Consider the following 23045-nt stretch of genomic DNA (forward strand, 5'->3'; position numbering starts at 1 on the left):
ATTGCTTTGATTGCAGAAAATAAAGGGGACTCGACTTGTTTATGTTTAGGTCTTAGCGTTTTTTTTATGTAATTACTGATAGTTCAATAACTGGGGTCTCTGGATACTCCGAAACGATAAGGTAATAAAAAAATAAATTATGAGACACTCAATATCTCTTCATAAATTTGGACAGTTTTCAAATATTTCTTGTAGCTTTGTACTCTCAAAGACATCATTTGTGAGGCAAAAACGTGCGTGAAAAACATTTTGTTGTGAAGTTGGAGCAGAGGTTACGCTGATGCGTCACTTCAGTGTATTCAGCAGCACTGACACGAGTCATGTGAAAGCCCTTCAATGTGTATCCACCTTTTTCCTGAATGCGGTAGTTTTCCACGGTTTCCCTGTTTTCAATTTCTGGTCTCCAGTGTTTTCACCAACATCAGCTTAGCAGGTAAAGTATTACATTTGTAGAAGTTGTCAAAAAACATGTGAATCTATAGCACCGATACTTCACAGAGTCGAGATGACCATTTTTTATAGACAGTGCCTCAACTGAGAATGTAGATGTCATGAAGCAATGGTCCGAGGTGAGTTACGTTGATATCATTAACTACTTTGAGTTGTTATGACAGCCAACAACTGCACAAGTTGAGCGTCAAATTAATTTGTACTCCAAATAACACTTAAATGGTTGCTGTTCTCCGTCTGAATTGCTCGTTTCGATAGTTTTTACATTGTGTCTCGAGGCCAGAAACACAAAACAGGAAGTTAGAATCATCATGGTGCTTCAGTGGTTGCTCAGGAAAACTGTGGATAAACATCAGTCACTTTTACGCATTAATAGCTCTTCCGCCATTTTCTCTCCGTGATGAACAAGATAGACTCACATGCCGATGCTGAAGTAAAAGAACAACATGCCCCTCTCATTCAGTCGGTTCGTACATGTACCAGGTCACTCAGTTTATGAATGAGAAGTTTCACGAGTGCCGCTTCTCAATGTGCACGTGCTGCTGTAGCCAAGCACGTGATTGGCTGTAGCTGTAACCAATCAAACGATCTGCCTCGGTTGGACCACAACTGCCAAGCACACGATTGGCCGCTGTTGTAATCAATCACGAGGGTGTAAGCGTCCTTAACCGTTGACGTTGTTACACAATGCACAGCGCCACCGACAGTGTCAAAACAATACGAATTTGTGTATTTGACTCCTACTCCAAATCCCGTTACCATGTTTCCCTTACGATTCAGTACACTTGACATTGCATCCTGCTGAAACACATGGGGAGTGCCTTCTAAATGACCTAGTTGAAACCCTTCTACAATAACGGCAATTCTAATATTGGCTATGGTGTTTGAACCCTGCTCTTTTAGGAGCGAAGCTGACCGGTATAAAAGCAGGCGCGCAAACACCATTCCTCAGGATTTTCTTCCTTCAAGACAGCGATTCATTTCTAGTCTAGAAGCCCTCTTCTACTTCGCCGTCATCATACATGAGTCAGCAGGCGGAATCTTCATGGCAACAAGTAGATTTTCCGCTCCCCTGCAGTGTTCGGTGAACATTACTCCACCTCGCCGCTTGAAGCTTCGCTGGTGAACGGGCCGCTTCAGCATCCTGATTCCCCGCAGCGCTTTGGCAGGAGTTTTGTATCCTTATAAGCTATTGTTGATATTGTGTGTATGTGTATATATATATATATATATATATATATACAGCGCTGTGAGTCACGAAAATCACTGCACAGGCCATTGGCAAGTCAATGGGCAACCAAGTGGTTGTGGATCGTCATATCTGGCTGACCCTCACGGAAATGCATGATGTGGAAAAGGCTGCTCTCTCTGATACTCCAGTGTCTCTGGCATTTTCGCCAGCCCTGTTGATACATTTGCTGAGCGCTACATCACGACTCAACAACACTCGCAGGCTATGAGACATTTTATGCCAAAACGGAGCAATATTAGATCACAACCGGCTCGTTCCTGCTCTGTATCTGGTCAGCGGCCAGCTAAAAACCCCACACCTGCTGCCTCAGCGCTGCCAAAAGTCGCCAAAGAGCCACCGGTAAAGCCACGCAAACCGTGGCCCAAACAGAGGCAGCTGCATCAGTGTGAGCCCCGCGCCAAGGGAAAAAAACCCTGCGTGCCTCACTAGCACAGCTCCATGAAGCGGAATGCAGAGCTTGCCGTTCCTTCCTGATCCATCCTGAAGAAGGCTCGATAGGAGACACACAATGCTGTTCATCTCTTCCCCACTGCTGTTTATCGGAAAAGGAATATTGTTGTTCAAAATGTTGTTAAAAATGTTGTTTTTGTGTCTCACATTCAAACGCATGCAATAAAGAATGCAAAAAAGAGTACAGCACTCATTGCACATGCACGAGACACTCACACTTTTTCAATAAAGAGCTCTTTTCCACTTCAAAGCCCAATGGTGAGGGACACATTATATCATTTAATGAACGAAACAAATCGCCCTCTGTCCCATTCGTGGACGCATGGCAAGCCCGTACGGGCATTTCCGATTTGGTGCTAAAAACGATCGAACATGGTTATACGATCCATTTGCACGTCGGTCGCTCCATTTCAACGACGTTCTGTCCTCCACGATTCCATCCAAAGGCGCACTGGTGTTACGTGCTGAAAAACACAATCTTGCAAAAATACGCGATAGAGGTTGTTTCAGATAGCCTGCTGTCCAGCTGCGTGAATGTGTGACAAGCCCTCATAAACGTGTCAGACTGGGTGTTAAAAACGATCGATACGATTCAGTTTGTACACCGGCCAACTCACTTAATCCGGCGCTTTGCAATCTGTGGTCTGACCACAGGATGTGCCGGTGTTGCACGCAGAGATTCACAGTCTCCTCGCAAAAAAATGCAATAGAAACTGTTCCAGACTTCAACACACACAGTGGGTTTTACAACTGTTATTCCTCGTTCTGGAGAAGGACAGCGGGCTTCGGCCCATTCTAGTTCTGAGATGTTTGAATTGCATGCTCGCGACACGCCCATTCAAAATGATAACTCAGAAACAGATCTTATCGCACATCTGTCCTCAGGACTGGTTTGCGTCAATAGATCTGAAGGACGTGTACTCATGTACCAGTTTTGAGATTTGCATACAAGGGAACTGCGTATCAATTTAAAATACTACCTTTCAGTCTGTCTCTGGCTCCCCGCATGTTCACAAAATGTATCGATGCGGTGCAAGCCCCATTGAAAATGAACAGTGTGCGTATTTGAATTACCTCGGCAATTGGTTATTACTAGTCAATCGGAGGCACTACTGAGCTAACACAGAGACTTGCTGCTTTACCATCTGAAAAATATGGGTCTGAATGTCAAATGGGCAAAAAGAGCTCTTTTCCCCAGCCAGTTAATCTCCTTTTTAAGAGCTTGTCTCGAATCCGTGGGCATGCACGCACCTCACAAACGAGCGAGTTCAGACCATTCTTCGTTGTCTGTCTCAGTTCAAACTGGGATAACATTACCACTAATGTCATTTCAGAGAATACTGGGTTTCATAGCAGCTGCATCCGCCGTCACACCATTTGGTCTGTTATACATGAGACCTCTCTAGTACTGGCTCGAGCGATGTTCCATTTTGCGCCTGGAGCCTCGGGCGCATGCGCATCACGCTGACTATCCACTGTCTGGCTGCTGTAGCACCATGGACAGTGCCGGCCTTCTACCAACAGGGTGTTATGCTGGGTGAAATTTTCAGAAGTGCTGACCACGGATGCATCCAACACAGGTTGGGGCATGGTGTGTAATGGACGCCCAACTTATGGCACCTGGACAGGTGTGAAACGGGTGTGGCAGGTCAACCGCCTAGAGCTACTGGCTGTCTTTCTAGCTTTGAGAGTTTTTCATTCCGACATGAATCACAACCTTCTGATTCGTTTGGACAACACGACAGTAGTGGTGTATATAAATCGCAAGTATGCGTTTCCCCCGGTGCACCTCCTTCATTCTGTCATCAGCAAAGTCAGAGTGGACATGGAAACAGTTCTATTAATTGCGCCAAAATGGCCCAATCAGTTCTGGTTTCCGGAGATGGTAGAAATACTGGACGGGCCTTCATGGGAAATACCACTGAGGAGAGACCTTCTCTCTCAAACACAAGGCACGTTTCGACATTCCCAGCCAGAGCTGTAAAGTCTACATGTGTGGCTTCTGAACGTAAAGCAGCGGACGAGCCAGAATTGGTCGGTTATGAACACAATTTTACAAGCTAGAGCACCGTCCACGAGACACCTTTACACACTGAAATGAAATATGTTCACTAATTAGTGCTTTTCACACGACAAAGACCCAGTGAACTGCCCCATACCCGAAATTCTTGGACACAGCGATTGGACACAGGGCTCAATCCATCAACAATCAGAGTTTGTGGCGACTATAATCTGCATTCCTCTGGACTATGTTGAATTGTGTGTGCTTTCTCTTAAGACCACATTACTTCTGGCTTTGGCCTCAGTAAAATGGGTCAGTAATTTGCAAGCACTCTCAGTCGATAATTCATGTCTGGAGTTTGGTCCGGCTCTTTCAAGCCACTGTCAAACCCAGGTAAGGCCATGTGCCTAAGGTTCTAACCACGCCCTTCAAAGCGCAGGTGGTTCACCTTCAAGCCTTTTTCCCTCCTCCATTTAATTCAGATGAGGTACAGTCCTTGCATTTGTTATTCCCTGTGCGAGCGCTAAACAAATATGTTGAGCGCACCCGCTACTTCAGGCTGTCTGACCAGCTCTTTGTGTGCTATGGAGGATGCACAAAGGAATGTCCATCTCCAAGCAAAGACTTCTTACTGGATCATTGATGCGATCACCCTGGCTTACAAGTCACAGGTTTCAAATTGCCCAGTTGGTGTCAAAGCACATTCAACTAGAGACATGGCCTCTTCATGGGCAAGGATGAACAATGTGTCCTTACAAGACATATGTTTTGCAGCAGGATGGTCTTCTCAAAACACATTTGCAAGGTGTTACAACCTAGACATAACGTCCCTCTCTTTGCAAGTCCTCTCTGTCTAGAGTGCTTGCTATTTAGTTGGCCAAACATGTTCTTATGCACCTCTTCTGGGCTCCCTGTCATTTTACACAAACGCCTGCATTCAGACCATTGTATTTCCTGAAAGTCACAATTGCTTTCATTATAAATAAACTTTCTTCCCGACTGGGTTCGTGAAGAGGTTAATTCATACTATATGACTATAGTTCATATTCTATTTTGACTGTTCCCCTACTGGCTCACCATGAGGGACATTCACTTGCGGCATACTCATGTCGGTCGTCCCGTGGTACTGCGGCACCATGTTTCCTCTCTAGGAGGGTTGTGTTATGTAGTGCGCCGTGATGGGACTCTGTTCCCCATATGCGTCAGCAGGACACAATGTCAAGTGTACTGAATTGTAAGGGAACCTCTCAGTTAAGTATGTAACCTCCCTGTGATAAAGGGTATGAGACATTGCAGACTCAGAGTTCTTTGAGGTGCAAGCGATGCACTCTTTGTCCCTCAGTCAGAAAATTCTGAGGAATGGTGTTTGTGTGCCCACTTTTATACCTGTCAACTTAACACCTAAAAAGGCAGGGCTCAAACACCATAGCCAATTTTAGAATTGGCATTATTGTAGAAGGGTTTCAACTAGGTAGTTTATAAGGATACTCCCCATTGCATCAGCAGGACTCAGGGAACCGAGGTTACATACGTAACCGAGAAGTTTTGTACATGTGATGAAAACTTTGCTAGCAACACAGTCAAACCATTTTATTATACTAAAATATTTTCCAGGACAAATAATTATTTTCCAGGACATTTAGGTATTTTTCTAATTTTCCATGACTTTTCCATTACTGAAAAACTGTACTGCAAAATTCCAGGTTTTCCAGGATGCATGGGAACCCTACAGTCATATATTGAAACAGACTACTGAGAATACATCAAAAAAGTCAATGTTGACTGTTAAGAATGTTTACAAAATACCAACAATATCAATTACTAAAAATACCAATTAATTAATTGCAGGGTTCCCACACTTTTTCCACCAATGAATTGCCATGACCTTTCTAGTTATTTGTGACTACTAGAAAAGGATTTTTAAAAATAATTTTGATTCAGACTGATTCACTAATGAATCATGCAGACTGATTCCAAGAGATGTGACTCAAAAGAATGGGAGAAGTGACTCAAAAGAATGGGAGCAAGTTTTACTCTAAACAAGCTCTACAAAAGAAAAATATCGCCAGTAAAACTTTACAGCAGAAAACTAGAAATAAAATATACTCAATATAGACATTTCAATTTTTACAATGGACTTTTTCAAGCATGGAAAAGACCATTTAAAAATGTGCTGATATTTCCAGGGTTCCCATAATTGTTGTAACCCTAAATTGGTATGTTAACAATGCATGACTTGCCTTATGTGAAATATCTGAAATAAATCTTAGGCAGTTTCCTTGCCCGATAAAAAGCGCAAAGTATGGCTCAAGTCACATCTGATTCTAATTAGTGAACCGCTGTGGATGTGTTGTTGTTGGTAGTCTAATGACTAGCACAGTCAGGAGAAAACAGCCAAACCCTAACGTCAGTAAACAAAGCTAATAAACCAAAATTAAATACAAGCTCACTAAAGTTTCTAAGAAACAATGAAAGACATGTTTTGTGAAAACACTAGACAAGAATCTAGATGTTTCATTTGAATATATGAGGTACAAACAGTGGGAACACAACATAGTATGAATTTAGGAAACATGCTGTAAAAGACCAAAGGAAACAGGCAAGATATTTATATGTCCAAAGGACACAACACAGAACTACAGTAGATTTCAGATGCAATTCACCAGATAAATATAAATTTGATTTTGTGAGGTGGGATTAGCTAAATGAAGAATTTCTAAAATATTCTACTAAAAAGCGAGTAAAGCTAAAGAAATAAAATAATAAAAAAATTAATGTAATTATTTAGAATTTGTTTTACAAAATCTAAACTTACATTTGTTTAAATAAATCCATTATGTCCTGTTACCGGGGCTCTATGAAAAGACTGGTGGGCATGGTTTCGCCCTGTTGGATTCAGGACCATTTAAACACCTGAAGTCTGCTTAGCTCCTGAGGTGTTGTCATGGTCACTAAAGTTCTGCTTTTAACTGTTATGCATAACGAACCTCTCTAATGGCAAGAAAACAAAGGAAAAACAGCTCAGTGACTTTTTTTTTTAAAATTGGTTTAAGCAGGGGGATGGTTTCAAAGCCCATGATCCACCTGAAAATGTTTAAACTACATGTGTTAGTAAGCAATTAGGTGTGAGACATGTTGTATTACGGGAAATCATGGGGGGGGCTTATGATTAATGTTTTTTGAAAGTGTTCTTTATGCTTGAGGAAAGGGAGCCAATGGGGATTGACTGAATACGGAAATGAGAGTGGGAGAGAATAAAAGATCTGGGAATGTCTTTTTATCTGAGAATGACATGCAATCAAAAAAATCAGATGTTTTTTCTTATACTCAATATGAGGCCTGTTGCCACAAAAAGTAGCTTCCTATAAACCATTGTTTATAGGCCACAAATAAATATCTGAAGTCCATTTGCAGTATTTTATGTTTTCTTCTTTACAGCAAAATATTTAGTTAACTGCAGCTGTATATTAAGCATGAAAACATGTTTTCAACTAAATTCAGTTGTTCCCTGTTTTATTAGTATTAAGTATTGAGTGTGCATTTATCTATGTTTTAATGCTGCCACTCTAAATCATCCTCAGTTTGACAAATATTTGACAAATAAATACTGCAGTTTTGTAAAAATACATTATATCATATGATAGTTACGTATTTAAAAAGACATCCTCCCTTAAATAGATTCAAACATTTCAAAGTCACTTTTTGTTAGTACCTCTCGTCACCCACATGCCACCCCAGATGTGTATGACTTACTTTCTTCTGCAGAACACAAACAAAGATTTTTAGCTCTGTAGGTCCATTCAATGCAAGTAAATGGTGATCAAATGATGAGAGATTTTTTATTTATTTCTAGATTAAATATCCCTTTAAATTATGATTACCTTGCAGCTTGGCTAGCAACTTTGAAATTAGCTTCCCTAACACTGAGAAGCGAAAGAATATGAATTGCATTTGGCAGGTGGAAGTTACCTGATGTATATACCGTCTACAATGCCCACTGACACCTCTCTGGCAGGAACAAAGGATCCCAGCTGTGCCATGATGGTCACCAGGGCAACTTGTCGAATGTAAGAGCTCTTGCCGCCCATGTTTGGCCCAGTGATGATCATGGCTCGCTTCCCATCTCCCTGTAGACAGGAGAGGTAATCAGATGAATATTTCTGTGACATTGTGAGAAGATTCTCAGGGAGGTGAAGTACATGCAGCTACTAGTGTTCTGACTGATTGCTTGAGTGTCAGTGCTACAGAGGGACTGAGCAAAAAGGTCAAACCCGTCCCAATCATCTGGACAGAAAACATAGAGAGTTCGGAAGGAAATAGCAGAGTCAGTATGAAACGATAAGAGTGGCAACAAATAAATTATTCTTTAATATAAAAAGGTCAGAAGCAGAGCAGTGTTTTCAACATAATTCTGTTTTTGCAGTTTATTTACATATTCTATTATGTATTAACTAAATAAAACAATACTATTTTTCTTTATTATCCAGTATGCATACTTTACAGTTTTTTAACTACTGTGAATGTGTAACTCAAATACTTGATGTTACATGAACACCTAACTTGTAATTATACTGATTTAAGTCTCACTAACCATATGTAAACAACGGTTGTAAAGAAGATATCATTAAGATGATGAAATGGACTTGGTGACTTTTGCGTTCATACCTAAAAAAATAAAAATAACTATCCAAAGATCCAGGTTTAGTTTTGTCTTTATTTGGAATATTTAAAGAATTTTGTGTGGTTGGGGCCTGGGTAGTTCAGCGAGTATTGACTCTGACTACCACCCCTGGAGTCACGAGTTTGAATCCAGGGCGTGCTGAGCGACTCCAGCCAGGTCTCCTAAGCAACCAAATTGGCCCAGTTGCTAGTGTGGGTAGAGTCACATGGGGTAATCTCCTTGTAGTCGCTATAATGTGGTTCTTGCTCTCGGTGGGGCGCGTGCTGAGTTGTGCGTGGATGCCGCGGAGAATAGCGTGAAGCCTCCACACGCACTACGTCTCTGCGGTAATGTGCTCAACAAGCCACGTGATAAGATGCGCGGATTGATAGTCTCAGACGCGGAGGCAACGGAGATTCGTCCTCCACCACCCGGATTGAGGTGAGTCACAACGCCACCATGAGGACTTAAGAGTGCATTGGGAATTGTACATTCCAAATTGGGGAGAAAAAAAAAATGTGTGTGTGGTTGACTTTGGTCTGTGTTGTTACAGCACAACACTGACACCTGTTCAGTGTTTCTTGCCCATTGCTTCCAGAGAAATTGCTGGATTTGCTATGACAAATACCATCTTTATTACATCCTTGAGAACCGAAAATGCAAACAGTTCTCGCTTTTTGGCCGTCTTCTTCTAGAGATTGTGGAGAAGAACTCTGATTGGACAATGCAATAATTGTTTTCTTTAAGTAACTGCCCTTTGTAAAAAGGATCATTCACATTTAGGACTTAGAGTTTATGGAGTTGCATTAACAGTCTTACATTTTAATTTCTATAGCCACGAAAACTCAAATGTATTTATTTTGCAAACTTACAAAAGCAAAATCCAACAATGACTTGTGAAAAATCACAGATCCACTGGATGAGCTGTTCAAGAGAATTCGATTTTTTAAGGTTTTACCTAAAATGTCAAATTTTGACATGGCAGAACGTAAGGGTTCCTTTGTTCGTATTTGTTCTCCATAAAAAGAGTGTGATTTGAAGTCTCATTTAAGATTATTTAAGTATCATTTAAGATCAAACGGGGTAGCTGGGCTGACGCTTGGAATACTAATCCAGCTCATAATTTTAGGAAAAACAAGCAGTTTTAAAGGCTTTTGTCTATCTCTTTTTGTGTATACACTTATAAATATATTATCATATATACAGTATATATCAGAAACTACAGGACATGGCAGAACAATGATAAATGTCTCAAGTGTAATGACATTTGTGAAAATAATGTGAAACAAATTTAATAAAAGATGACCCAGCAAGACAGCTTCAGTATTAAAGACTGACTCACACTTTTACATGGAAGCCCAATGACTTGGTGGGTGAGAAGAGAGCAAGGTGACAAAGGTATTAAAAAACATATGCTAATCGGAAAGACGGAGTGGGTGGCCAGTACAAAAGGTTTGTCTGCTGGTTCAATAGCATTTTCAAATAGGTGAAATACCACAAAGATTAACCAGCAGGAAAACAAGACAGCACAGCCTTTGGCACGATCAGAGATTCCCAAAACATTCTTTTCAATGCCAAAATTGAAGCTCAGGAAGAAAATCAAGGAGTTGTTAATGAGAAATCTTGAACAAGCAGATATTAAAATAGCTTATGGGCAGACCCACATGGAATCTGAATGTGAAGAACTCCACAGAAAGTTCTGCAGATTTCCACAGAACAGGAATGCCTCATGTGTGTTTGTTTAGTCAATATTTTGGCTAAATTGATAGTGTCAAGTCAATCAGGTTTGGAGAGGCATTAGCATGAGTAAATAATGACAGAATTTTCTTTTTTGGATAAACTATTGCTTTAAGGCTGTTCTCACCTGTAAGTGAGTGTCATTGGGCACGTACTGGTCCTGATCTCCCATCAGTGAGGTGATGACTGGATGCTTGCCTCCCGTAATCAATATCTGACACTGCTCCTCCAGAACCTTGGGTCTATGAACAAGACATGCAATAAGACACAATGAATACCAACAAAGTAGAGCGTACACACAGGGTTCCCATTTGTTTTGACCAATTCATTTCCAAGACTTTTCAAGTCGTTCACATTTAAAATAATTTTATAGAGGGGTGAACTTCTATTTGTCATAAACCAATCCTTGGAATTGAAAGATTTAAACAACTACATGAACTACTGACTACCACACCTGGAGTCACAAGTTCGAATCCAGGGAATGCTGGGTGAATTCAGTCAGGCTTTCTAAGCAACTCACTGGCCCGGTTGAAAGGGTATGTAGAGTCACGTTGGATTAATCTCCTCGTGGTCACTATAACGTGGTACTCGCTCTCGGTGGGGCGGGTGGTGAGTTGTGCGTGGATGCCGCTGAGAATAGTGTGAGCCACCACACGCGCTAGGTCTCCGCGGTAAACATGCTCAACAAGCCACGTGATAAGATGCGCGGACTGACTGTCTCAGACGCGGAGGCAACTGAGATTCGTCCTCTGCCACCCGGATTGTGGCGAGTCACTACGCCACCGAGGACCTAGAGCGCATTGGGTATTGGGCATACTAAATTGGGGAGAAAAGGGGAGAAAATCCCAAACAAAAAAACAACTACATGAACACTCACCGAACACTTTATTAGGTACACCTGTACACCTACTTATTAATGTGATTATCTAATCAGCCAATTGTGTGGCAGCAGTGCAATGCATAAAATCATGCAGATACGGGTGAGGAGCTTCAGTTAATGTTCACATCAACCATCAGAATGGGGAAAAAATTTGATCTAGCATGAATAAATAGGTGTACAGGTGTACCTAATAAAGTGGTCGGTTAATGTATCCTTATTAGTGTAAAATGTCTCCATAAAAAACATTTTACACACACAAAAAAAATAATAATAATAATAAAAGAATAATAATAATAATAATAATAAATTTGAATGCGGTTCAATAGAGGGAGCATAACTAGAAAAATATATAATTGTGTATACAATTTTTAGATGTTATTGGTAACACTTTACAATAATGTTCTATTTGTTAACATTAATAATTGCATTAGACATCCTGAATGAACAATAAACAATATATATTTTACAGCAGTTATTAATGTTAATTTAAAAATAACATAATAAATATAATTGCTCATCATTTATTCATGTTAGTTCATACTGTATTAAATCATACAACTTTTAATCTTAATGTTAAATTAAAATGCTGAATTAACATTATCCTAGATTAATAAGTGCTAAAGTGTAAAGGTACTTCATAGTTAGTTTATGTTAACTAATTAAGTTAACAAATGTTAACGAGTACAACCTTATTATGAAGTGTAGCCTTTTTATTACATTTCCATGACTTTCCCAGGCCTGGAAGTCACATTATTTAAAAATTCCCTAGGTTTTGCATGACTGTGGGAACCCTGTATACACGTCGACAAGCTGACACAAACATAAAACAAGCAATTCATCACCATAAAGTGTTGCAAACAGCGCTTTGAAACAACACCTTACATAAAGAGTTGGTATCAGTTCGACACACTTTTGAAATGGGAGAGGAGAAGCTCTGGTGATCTGCAGAACAGGTGGGAGGGGGAGGCGGTAAGGAGCAGAGGTGGAGTAGTTGGCGGAAACCTCTGCTTTCAAAGTCAAATCTACTCCTCCACACAGACTGTCAGAGGGATATGGAGTAGGCTCTGTGCTGCATGGGGGTGGGATTCATCCTACTGTTGGACTCAATTCGGCCAGGGAGAGACTGAGATGTGGGGGCTCCAGGGTCCCCTTACTCTCGGTTCCTCTATAAAAGCTTATGTAAGACACGTTATGCGCATCTCACAAAACACACAAGAGAAATAGAGCCTCTTTGTAGATGATCGGATTCGGTAATGATTCATTTTACTGCATTTTAAAGTGTCAAAATTAGATTTAAAAACAGGAAAAAGTCCCTGCAACTGCTCCCAGAACGACATGTACAAGAACATGGATGTTCAAAAAACCTAGACGTACTGTATGATTTTTTTCCCCATAGACCTGCTTATTACAGGCATTTGTTTAATGTGTACTGGGTATTTATGAGAGAACATGCATGCCTGTGCATATGAATAGGTTTGAAATATGGAAGATGACAGGAATCCAGCAGAGAATATAGGAAATAAAAAGCCAACTTCATTACCACACCTGCAGTAATTATTTTCTTTAGCAACCTGGGCCAATGAGAAGAGGCAGTCCATGGTTGCTAGGTGACACACTGCTTTCTTCAGGATGTAGTAATGGTCCCCAAATAGCCTACATGCCAAAAAAACGAAAAAAGAAAAGAAATGCTATTGAGCAAGAGAGAGAATTCAGATCAGAAAGTGATAAACTAATGTTATTATACACTTAAATTAAGCACTTTGCTGTCAAATAATGATCACAGCTTCCTGATTTCAAAGTCTATACTGGAACGAAAAAAACGAATGCATTTTCAGCCAATCAAAAAGGGTGCTACACTATAATTCTTGTAGGTTTATATTTTAGCTACATACTGAAGGAAGTTGATCCACTCGTGACTGCAGTCAATAACAAGCTGCTCTTGAAGCTGCTGCAAGTGCTGATGTTTCTCCACAATGAATGGAGTGTGATAGCGTCCCACAACCTTAGTGCTGGAGATGAAAAGTAAACCTTTAAAAGGTTATGAACAAATACACAAAACTGGACTGGAATGAAATTAAAATGAACCATTAGAGGAAATTGTGTGGGGGGGAGGGCCACTTAGTAAAAGCTCTTTTAAAAGGTCCGTTCAGAAATTTTAATCTCATTAAAAAGGTTTTACCTCTAAAGAAATGCACAGTAATTTTGTCATTAAAATCGTCACTTAATGTGTAAAAAAACAAACAAAAAACACTTAAAATCAATCCATTCTTTCACTCACAAAATAAATGAATCAAGTTTGAATGAAAATAGAGCATTATATAATGGTATTAATAACCCGAAAACTGTGGTTTTTGATGTCCAAGAAGACTGGCATTTCAGTTAGTGCAACATAAACAAAATATGACTTAGTCCACATTTCTAGTCCAAGTAGAGCATAGGTAATATGATGGTGTTAAGAGTTTTTTGGGGGAGAAAGTGAACAAATTAGTTAATAATGGCGCCAACCTGTTGATTGTGACCCAGTCTGCCGGGACAATGGATGACATGCTGTTCTTCACTTCAATGAGAAACTATGGAAAAGAGACATATTTTAAATGTCTTTAAATTGTGTAAAAACCCTCATTTAATTTTAATTAATTTTAATGGCAATGTTTGAAAAAGGATGAGAAACATTGACTCATACTATAAATGTGGCCTTAATCACAGAGGTAAAGGCTGGAAATTATGTAAAAACAAAATTATAGGTCACATTTCCGGTAAGAATACATGAGCCAGTGAAACTTAACAGGAAAACATTTTCTACAGTCACACATTACATTACTGTCAGTGCTTCAGTTTGGCTACATAAGTAATAACTGAGTAACACTAATGACACACCTGTTGTTCATATGTAATTATCTGGGGTAAAAACTTGTAATTGCACAATTTTACTGTTATTTCATTTAATCACTATAATGTTTGTGCAACATGGACACTGTAATGTAAAATACTGTATCTTTTCAAAGCCACAATTTCTGCCACAAAGTGCCATCCTCTCAAAAGCTTTATTCTGACAAAATCTAACATATTGTTATTGTATCATTCGATAATCTTGCTGCTGATGGCTGTATTCTAAGCAGTTCTGCAGAACATTTATGATAAAAAGGGAAGGCAAAATAAATCTATTTGGCACTCAGTATTTATCCCGCTGTCTATTATTGTGGTATCAACTATTTCAGATACCGGCCCCTGAAAGGAACATTTAAACATTCTTAACAAAATTGTGGAGGCTCTTGATGACTAAGGTGGCAGTTCTTGGACAGAATAAACTGTTAGGTGGACCAGACTTTATGTTAAAAGTCAAAAGTCTGGCTATGCGAGACTCGACTGGTAATAGTGGGAAAAACAGTTAGGAATGGCCAGTGTCTATATTCTGAGATGAAAAAAAAAAACTGTTGGTTATTCATGAGGGCACTGGAACAGTGAGCAGATGGAGAGACAGTTGTGGAGCTGCATACAAACTGTGACATTTCAGACGCTGTCCTCATAGTTTTCAAATTCTAGTAAGGCAAGATTCAACAGAATATGGTAGCTAGGACAAAAATAGTAATTGTCTGCTTTTGCCAGGTTGTATGTTGTAGTTTCATTTTGTGGGACACTGGAAATAATTAGATTGTCAGGAAGACAAAATGTCACCTGATTGTAGACAACTGAACCGCTGTGTCCAATATATTCCATATTTCATAAATCATATGTGTTAAAAAGGCTTTGGAGCCTCTTCTGACAGAGAGGTTGGTAGAGGAGTCATCTCTATGATTCTTTATGACACTAGTACCTGTTGGCCAGACACAGTTGTGTAGTCCAACGATGGTTTTTTTAAGATCAGGCGTACATCTCGCAGATGCTCCATTATGTCCAATAGAACACTCTGGATCTCATCTTTTCTCCTCCGAATCACTGGGAAGTCAGTTAGATCCACAAACAACTCTGTCTTATTACCGGTCCTAAAAGGATGCAATTCAGAGATATCTAATCAGAAAAGTCAATGTGTGATCTACATGGCTGCATACAAGAGAAAACCTCGCAATGTATAGTATTACATACAGTCATCTGAAATAAAGACAAATTATTTAGGTGAATATTTATGAACTTGTCAAATTGTCAAAATGTGCAAGGTTAAACTCACTTTGCAGCGTTCTCATCAAGAACATTCAGAAAGTTGTGGGCGGGGCTTAAAAGCCGGGGTGTGTCGAGCAGGATGTTCTTTAGAAGGGCAGAGCTGAGCTGTGACTGGATGGCAGGCATGAGGGCTTGAAGCTCAGCACTCAGGCGAGAGAGTGTGCAGGCAATGAGGTAAAATTCCTGAGTAGAACACTGACAGAGACATGCAGTGGAAAAGTAAGGTTAAGTCCACACAAGCACATGTAAACTGAGTATTTTAAGTGGCCAAATGTTTATTTGTTTATAATGATATTTTTTCCCCCTGAGGTCCACTTATTTTAGTCAACGTTTCTTACATCAAAACAGCCATAATTTAGTTTTTCATGGTCTCTTTGCATGTGAAATGAGAAACAACGCTATGCTGCACTATACATGGGCTGCAGGTTTGCTCTTGTGTCCAATAAAGTTTACAGTGTTCCATTCTTCAATAATAACCTCTTAGTAAAGCCTGTATTACATTGTGACATGTTCACAAAACAATCAACTCTGAAATGTGCCACACAAATTGTTAAACGATCAGGGACCTTATTATATATAATAATATATTTATAATTATCTGACTACAGAATAGGATTTATTGACTTAAAAATGTTGGAGGTCATGTGTTTCTTTATATTTATCTAAACCTTTAAAATTTCAGAACGAGACGTATTTGGAGCTAACTTTCAATAGATGGTCTTTCTGGATTAGAGTTCTGAGAAGCATTTTTTTCAAAAGATTAAGGAAAATGTAATTTTTCATGGTATGACTCCTTTAAAGACTAAATTAAGGAGCATTCTATATAGTACATAACAATTCATGCAATTTTTGTATGTACAAATTGCTGTTCATTGTGCACTAAATATTTAATCAGAAAAGTATCAATTACCAGACAATGCTTTTTGAAAAAGCTTGTGCTGGGGCACCATTAATCAATATACGTCTGTGCAAATGCACATGAGTATGCAATCTGTAATTTCCATATTTTGATGATAGTAAACACCAAGGAGCCAATTAAATCTCTGCATGAACTCTGTGTCTGTTTATAAACATCAAGCGTATTTCCCAAAGGATCAACGTTAGTCATCCCTACTAAACATCATGCACTATAATGAGGCAATACATATCCACTCTCTGCGTTCATTAAAACACTGTGAAAGGTCCCCAGTAGGCCCATGGAAAAACCCTCTGACCTCGTAAAATATATTTAATTTGTGATGGAACATGCTACTTTGACACCACAGGCAGGTTTGGGACAACTGAGACACTTAATAAGAACATAAAAACAACAGGAAATCGCAACAATTTACTTAAATACCAAGAAACTATTTCTTTGGCCAAGATTACAGTACATAATTCAACCTGGACATTCAATAACTTTAATCTACAGACACTATTAGTACAAAACTACAATACCAGTTAAAAGTTTGGACACACCTACTCATTCTTTATTTTAGAATATGGAAAATTAAAATTCCTATGAGAATTATGGAGTGACCAAAAAATGCTCAACAAATCAAAACTATATTGTAGCTCCTTCAAAGTAGCCACCCTTTGCCTAGATTACAGCTATAAACACTTTGGGCATTCTCTCAACCAACTTGGGTATCCACCTGGGATGCTTTTTAAAAAGTATTGAAGTTCCCAGATATCCACTCACTGTTTTTAAATGAAATTTTAGTTTGTAAAGAAATGTTTACCTAGGCACAATTTACATTTGTTCTAGCATTTAAGAATAAGCTTTTAGTTTAAAAGCTTGTTAAGATCATGATCAAACTAATTAATTCAAGTGGGTCCAAACTTTTGACTAGCAGTGTGCATTTAAGCCTTCCAAATCAGCCCTTGGACATTTCTTTCCATAAATTCTCAATCTTGTCTTTGATGGATGCATTAATAAAAATGTCAGACAATGCAATGGCAGTCACAGGCAGGTGAATGAGGGTTAATGAGGACATTCTGAATCTCTTTAACAGCCTTGCAACATCAACACGCTACAAAACAATAATCATTCCTATTCCCGCTCCTGCTCTTTTCATTATGCTAATAGAGCCATTCAACGGAAACACACCATTAGGCACCTTCCCTTCAACCTCCTGCCTGGTTCCACAGACAGATGGAATAATATTTGAAGAGAGCAGGTAAGAATATAGTACTTTCCTAAAGCTGAAAGAAATGTCTTCTGGCCTTGAGATGTTTAGTTTTTCATCATGGCCAATGTGGCCAACAATATTATGTTCCCTCTAATTCAAACTAATGAAGAGGATCTACCTGGTGGACATTTGAACTAAGAATTTTCAGTCGTTAGATCTGAAAAAAGTCTTGAGATACTGATTGCTTAGGTTCTATAGGAATTACCTTTTTATGGTAGATACTGCAAAGTCCTCTCTCGAGATCTGGCAACCGAGTTAACAAAGACTGGAGAGAGGGAAGAACGCTGGACTCGGAAAGCAAAATTTCAGCCACTGCCTCCTGACGAGCCCAGATCTCACTGAGGGAGACATAGAAAGAGAGAACAGGGAAGACATAGGATTTTAAAAATCAAACACAACAAGCAAGGCAGCAGGAACTGCAAAGATTAAGGGCAATTACACACAAGAGTTTACACTGCATCATAGAATGCTGTGAATGCATTGATTTCAATGGGGATGGTGCGTCAGAAGGACAGGGTTTTCATCATGCGACTTTTATAAAGTATTTATAAAGCATTTCAACTTTTGCTGCAACGCACTCTGACGTAGGCATGCGTTTGCCAATAACAATCTCGGAAATGCAGGACTAGTTACGCTGTGAAATCTAAAAAAAAACATGGCGGACAAACATATTCATGCAGTTTATTCATTACTTGTCCAATAGAATTTTTTTTCTGCCAGGCTAAACATGTAGCAATTGCAGAGAAAGAGCCTGGAGAAGTGTTTCAATGTTTACTGGAACACTGTCGAAAAGTTATATTTTAATAAAGTCAACCTTTATTTATAGAGCACATTTAAAAACAACAGAAGTTGATCCAAAGTGCTTTACAGATCAATCAAATAAATATACAAAGACAGAGTGATTGAGGCAGATGCGTTTAATTTATAAAATAAAAGTGACATGCCTGAGTTGGAATCGTTGTTTCCCCGCTTCCTCATTTCATTGAACCTTTACATATACATACATATATATATATATATATATATATATATATATAAAATGTACACACACACACACACACACACACACAAGTTAGTTCCGGTCCTCGAATCTGATTGGACGAGAGACATTCCATGAGCACTGATGGTCTGACACCATCAGCACTCCCGACGCTTCACTGTGTGTATATCACTCCGCTTGTGTTTGTGCCATTCTAAACTAAAGTGCAAGAGCAGTGCAGATGTCTTAAGAGGCATCTGTCGCTTTACATTTAATTTTGTGACATTACATATTTTAGCCAGCAGGTGGAGGCAAAAGACCATTTGTGTGTAATATGAGCCAGTTGGTGATGTGAAGTGAGTCAGCGTCACTCAGTGTTTATATTCAACAGCACTCCATGATCGCTCGTATTACTACTAAACAACTAAAGCTAGGAAATAGCTTTAAACTATAGTGAAAGACTCTTGCGCACCAGCTACCGTGAAATATGGTGGAATACCCCGCTTAGATGGCTATTTTTCCACTGAGACTATAAGATGCATTTCACCAAAATTACGTTATCTTTAGAAAGCTGACTAACAGACTACAGCATCATCAACAGGTGATCACACACGCTCCATATCTCTCTCTCTCTCTCTCTCTCACACACACCCTTGTTTCTCCAATAACATGTTAGAAACAGCCCAAGCTGTGATACTAGTAGTCCTAAAGTGATGTTTTTGAGAGGCTTGGACACATCATTTGTTTTCTGCCAGCAACGGCAGATTCTGATCCGTCGCATAAGAAAGTAGTTCCATGCACAATGCGTTTTTTATGACCGTACTTAGTTTTTCCTATTTTTTTTTTTAATTTACTTGTTCATTGAACTGTTGTATATAAGCAATATCACACTTGCAATCATGCTATATGGCACTAAATCAGCACTGCTGTGATTACCTGCCGCCTCGTGCCAGCGGCTGAATCACAGCAGTGCTGATGTAGTGTCATATCGCACTCTTGCTCATGTGATATTGCTTATATATATATATATATATACATACATACATACACACACACAGTTGTGCTCAAAAGTTTGCATACCCTGGCAGAAATTGTGAAATTTTGGCATTGATTTTGAAAATATGACTGATCATGCAAAAAACTTTGTCTTTTATTTAAGGATAGTGATCATATGAAGCCATTTATCGTCACATAGTTGTTTGGCTCCTTTTTAAATCATAATGATAACAGAAATCACCCAAATGGCCTTGATCAAAAGTTTACATACCCCTGAATGTTTGGCCTTGTTACAGACACACAAGGTGACACACACAGGTTTAAATGGCAATTAAAGGTTAATTTCCCACACCTGTGGCTTTTAAATTGCAATTAGTGTCTGTGTATAAATAGTCAATGAGTTTGTTATCTCTCACGTGGATGCACTGAGCAGGCTAGATCCTGAGCCATGGGGAGCAGAAAAGAACTGTCGGCAATTGTCGCTTGTTTTCAAACTGAACTATCTCCTTCCTCAAGTAAACGCCATCCAAATAGACCTTTCACACTCCCATGCATCAAACGCTCCATCAAGGCTTTCCCTAGTGTATAAGCGCCCTAAGTCAACAGATGCTATGTACACAAACCAGGGTCCAAAATTGGTCAGTAACTTTAGTAGGAACTGCTACATAATACATGGCTTACTGCAAGTCGAATTGTACAACGATAGGGTGACACTTACTGATGTAAGACACATGAAAGAATGAAATCAAAGGCATACAATCTAAAGAAAGATTAAAGAAAACATCTGTCATGACTCACGTGTGTTCTAAAGACTAAACGAAAAGTTTACAATCAGAAATGTATCTAGGATGTCTCAAGAATGTTTTCTCCAGAACTCAATGTGGCAAGTTTAGAATATTCCTCACTTTATGAAAAAAAATAAAAAATAAATGTGCAGAAGAAAATCAAGTTGTGTACAGGTGAAGTTTCACTGAGAAACGAAGACAGGCTCGTGATGAATACGGAAACCCCCCCCCCAACAAAATAGCTCCTTTGTCATAGAGTGAAGGAAAAAAAATATAATTTATTTTAAACATATTTTATATTTTGAATCTCTTTTTGTTTATGCTAAATACAGTTTCATGGCCAATATATATTTTGGGCCAATACATTTTCTCTATTCACCCATCAGTGGAAGATGTGGCAAAAAGTTAATATTGAACCCTGACACAAACCATACAAAACATTGCATTGGACAAAATAAGTGGCACCAAATAAATTTTCTGTTGCAAAAAATAAATTAAAAAAAATAAAATTACTTTACTATCCATATGCTTTACTTTGTGCCTGTTTTATAAACATCTAGCACTAGAAGCGGGGAAGTAAATGTATTACGTCTTAACTGATAGCTTGTTGCGTCTTTTGAGACGTAAGGTTTTATATGTTTATGCATTTAAAAATTTGAAATTTATCAGTCTGGTAAAAACAGTCCTAGATCATTCCATGTATATCAGGAGATACACGTAGAGGATATTGCATCATCGGTGTTCTGGTCTGACTGCACTGCCCACTCCTTTTATAGACAAGCAGGGAAATAATACCAGGATTTCATAGAGATTTACATTTAATGACATGATATTCTGTGCCTCAATTCCAAAATGTTCCCCAACATGTCTGTTAAGAGGTTTGGCAGGAAAATATGTGGATTTAAAATGAAATTATTGTTACATGGAATCAAATATATTTATTCTGTACAAACATAATCGGATCTATGCAAGCATGCATTACGTCACAGGTGGAGTCAAACAATCCCTCATAACCTTTATAAGCATTACAAGATGGCATTCTTTTTAAGCAATTGAATTCTTGGTAAACAAAACCAATACGGAAAGTAAAAAAAAAATTGTAAGTAAAAACATGCATTTTCTGGAGGTTTATACATGTCCAAAAGTACTGCAGTGTTTTCTCATAATCTGTGTAGGGATTGCTCAATCCAGTTGCAATGGAATTATAATCCCAGCAATGGAAAAAAAAAAAAAAAAAACGGGGTGCAAAGTTCTTCCATTTGCAACAAATGACAGTATTTGGATTAACCTAGACCCTGAGCTATCTCTTAATGTTATTTGTGGTGATGTAGTGGAGATTGAGGGGGGGTGGGGTTGGCATTCAGCATTGTAAATCGCAATATGAATCTAACTGTCCGTGTGAAGGACCATCTTCCTCTCTAGTCATTTTACGCACATTAATCATCAGTATTGATGACAGTGACTAGCATTATTAGTCCCTTTGTATTTAAATAATGTCTGAGACTCACGTGACAGACTTCAGGGGCTGGCACACCCATTTTCTTAACAGTCTCTTCCCAAATGGAGTCTGAGTGTGGTCCAGAACCCAGAGCAAACTTCCCTTCACAGAACCTGTCGTCTGACAGCAATGAAAAGAAAGCCATCACAAAATCAGAACCAACATCCTTGATAATAGATAAATCACTTGCTTAAAAGTCACAAAGGCCCTGTTTATACCTAATAATAATAACATCTGCCTTTAAATTCTGAGATGGTCATAATTGGAAAAACTGCAATTAAACTGTAACACATTTTCAGGACTTCAAAACTGACTGACATAAAAAAAAAAATTAAAAAAAAAAGTTAAGAAAAATGTGTAAGGTTTATTTTGATACACAGTGTATGATACTGTGTATTGTGCTTGACACAATACACACTGTATTTTACAACTGCCCGTTATCTCATAGTTAACCAAAACCAAAAAACATTTGTATGCATGCTTTTCAGTTGCCGTACTTTTAAGTGTTCTTGAAAAGATATTTTATTCAATGTTTTGTCTGCGGAAAGATCCAAAAACACTTTAAACTGCAGTACATCTCATCGAAGAGACTGTATGTCTATCCCTCACAGCCTCATTGTCATTCTCATCAAAAATTAAATATGGCACTGCTGTGAATAAGGTCTAGCATGTGCTGAATAACATTTATATATTTTTTCTTGGCAGATAACTTTAACAAATATTTTAACAGGTAGTTAAAGGGCAGTTCTGTCATCACTGGTCACACTCAAGTCTGTATTAATTTTTCTCTGCCATGGAACAAAAAAGGAGATGTTAAACAAAACGTTTAGTCTCAGTCATCATTCACCGTCACTGCATCGTTTTTTCATTCAACGAAGTGAATGGTGACTGAAATTCCCTAATAAACTCAGCAAAAATAGGCAATAAATGTCACAGTTATAAAAACTTAAACACTAAACACTAAAGAGAACTTTCAACTGACTCTGAAAAACACCAAAAGAAAGATGCCCAGGGTCCCTGCTCATCT

The 23045-nt window shown here is 38.8% G+C and overlaps 1 protein-coding gene across 2 annotated transcripts in view; it reads right to left on the minus strand.

Moving 5' to 3' along the window:
• The window catches only part of LOC127436459 (DNA mismatch repair protein Msh3-like), a 95371-nt gene that overhangs the window by 39510 nt on the left and 32816 nt on the right, over positions 1 to 23045 (minus strand). For both annotated transcript variants that reach the window (XM_051690639.1, XM_051690632.1), the window contains exons 12-20: positions 22029 to 22138; positions 17966 to 18098; positions 15597 to 15784; positions 15246 to 15414; positions 13937 to 14001; positions 13324 to 13440; positions 12977 to 13084; positions 10679 to 10793; positions 8124 to 8281 (exon numbers count right to left, since the gene is read on the minus strand). In XM_051690639.1, coding sequence (XP_051546599.1) covers positions 8124 to 8281; positions 10679 to 10793; positions 12977 to 13084; positions 13324 to 13440; positions 13937 to 14001; positions 15246 to 15414; positions 15597 to 15784; positions 17966 to 18098; positions 22029 to 22138 — 1163 coding nt within the window. The remainder of the gene's footprint in view (positions 1 to 8123; positions 8282 to 10678; positions 10794 to 12976; positions 13085 to 13323; positions 13441 to 13936; positions 14002 to 15245; positions 15415 to 15596; positions 15785 to 17965; positions 18099 to 22028; positions 22139 to 23045) is intronic.

Source organism: Myxocyprinus asiaticus, chromosome 4, assembly GCF_019703515.2.
Source record: "Myxocyprinus asiaticus isolate MX2 ecotype Aquarium Trade chromosome 4, UBuf_Myxa_2, whole genome shotgun sequence".
In the NCBI taxonomy this organism is placed as follows: Eukaryota; Metazoa; Chordata; class Actinopteri; order Cypriniformes; family Catostomidae; genus Myxocyprinus; species Myxocyprinus asiaticus.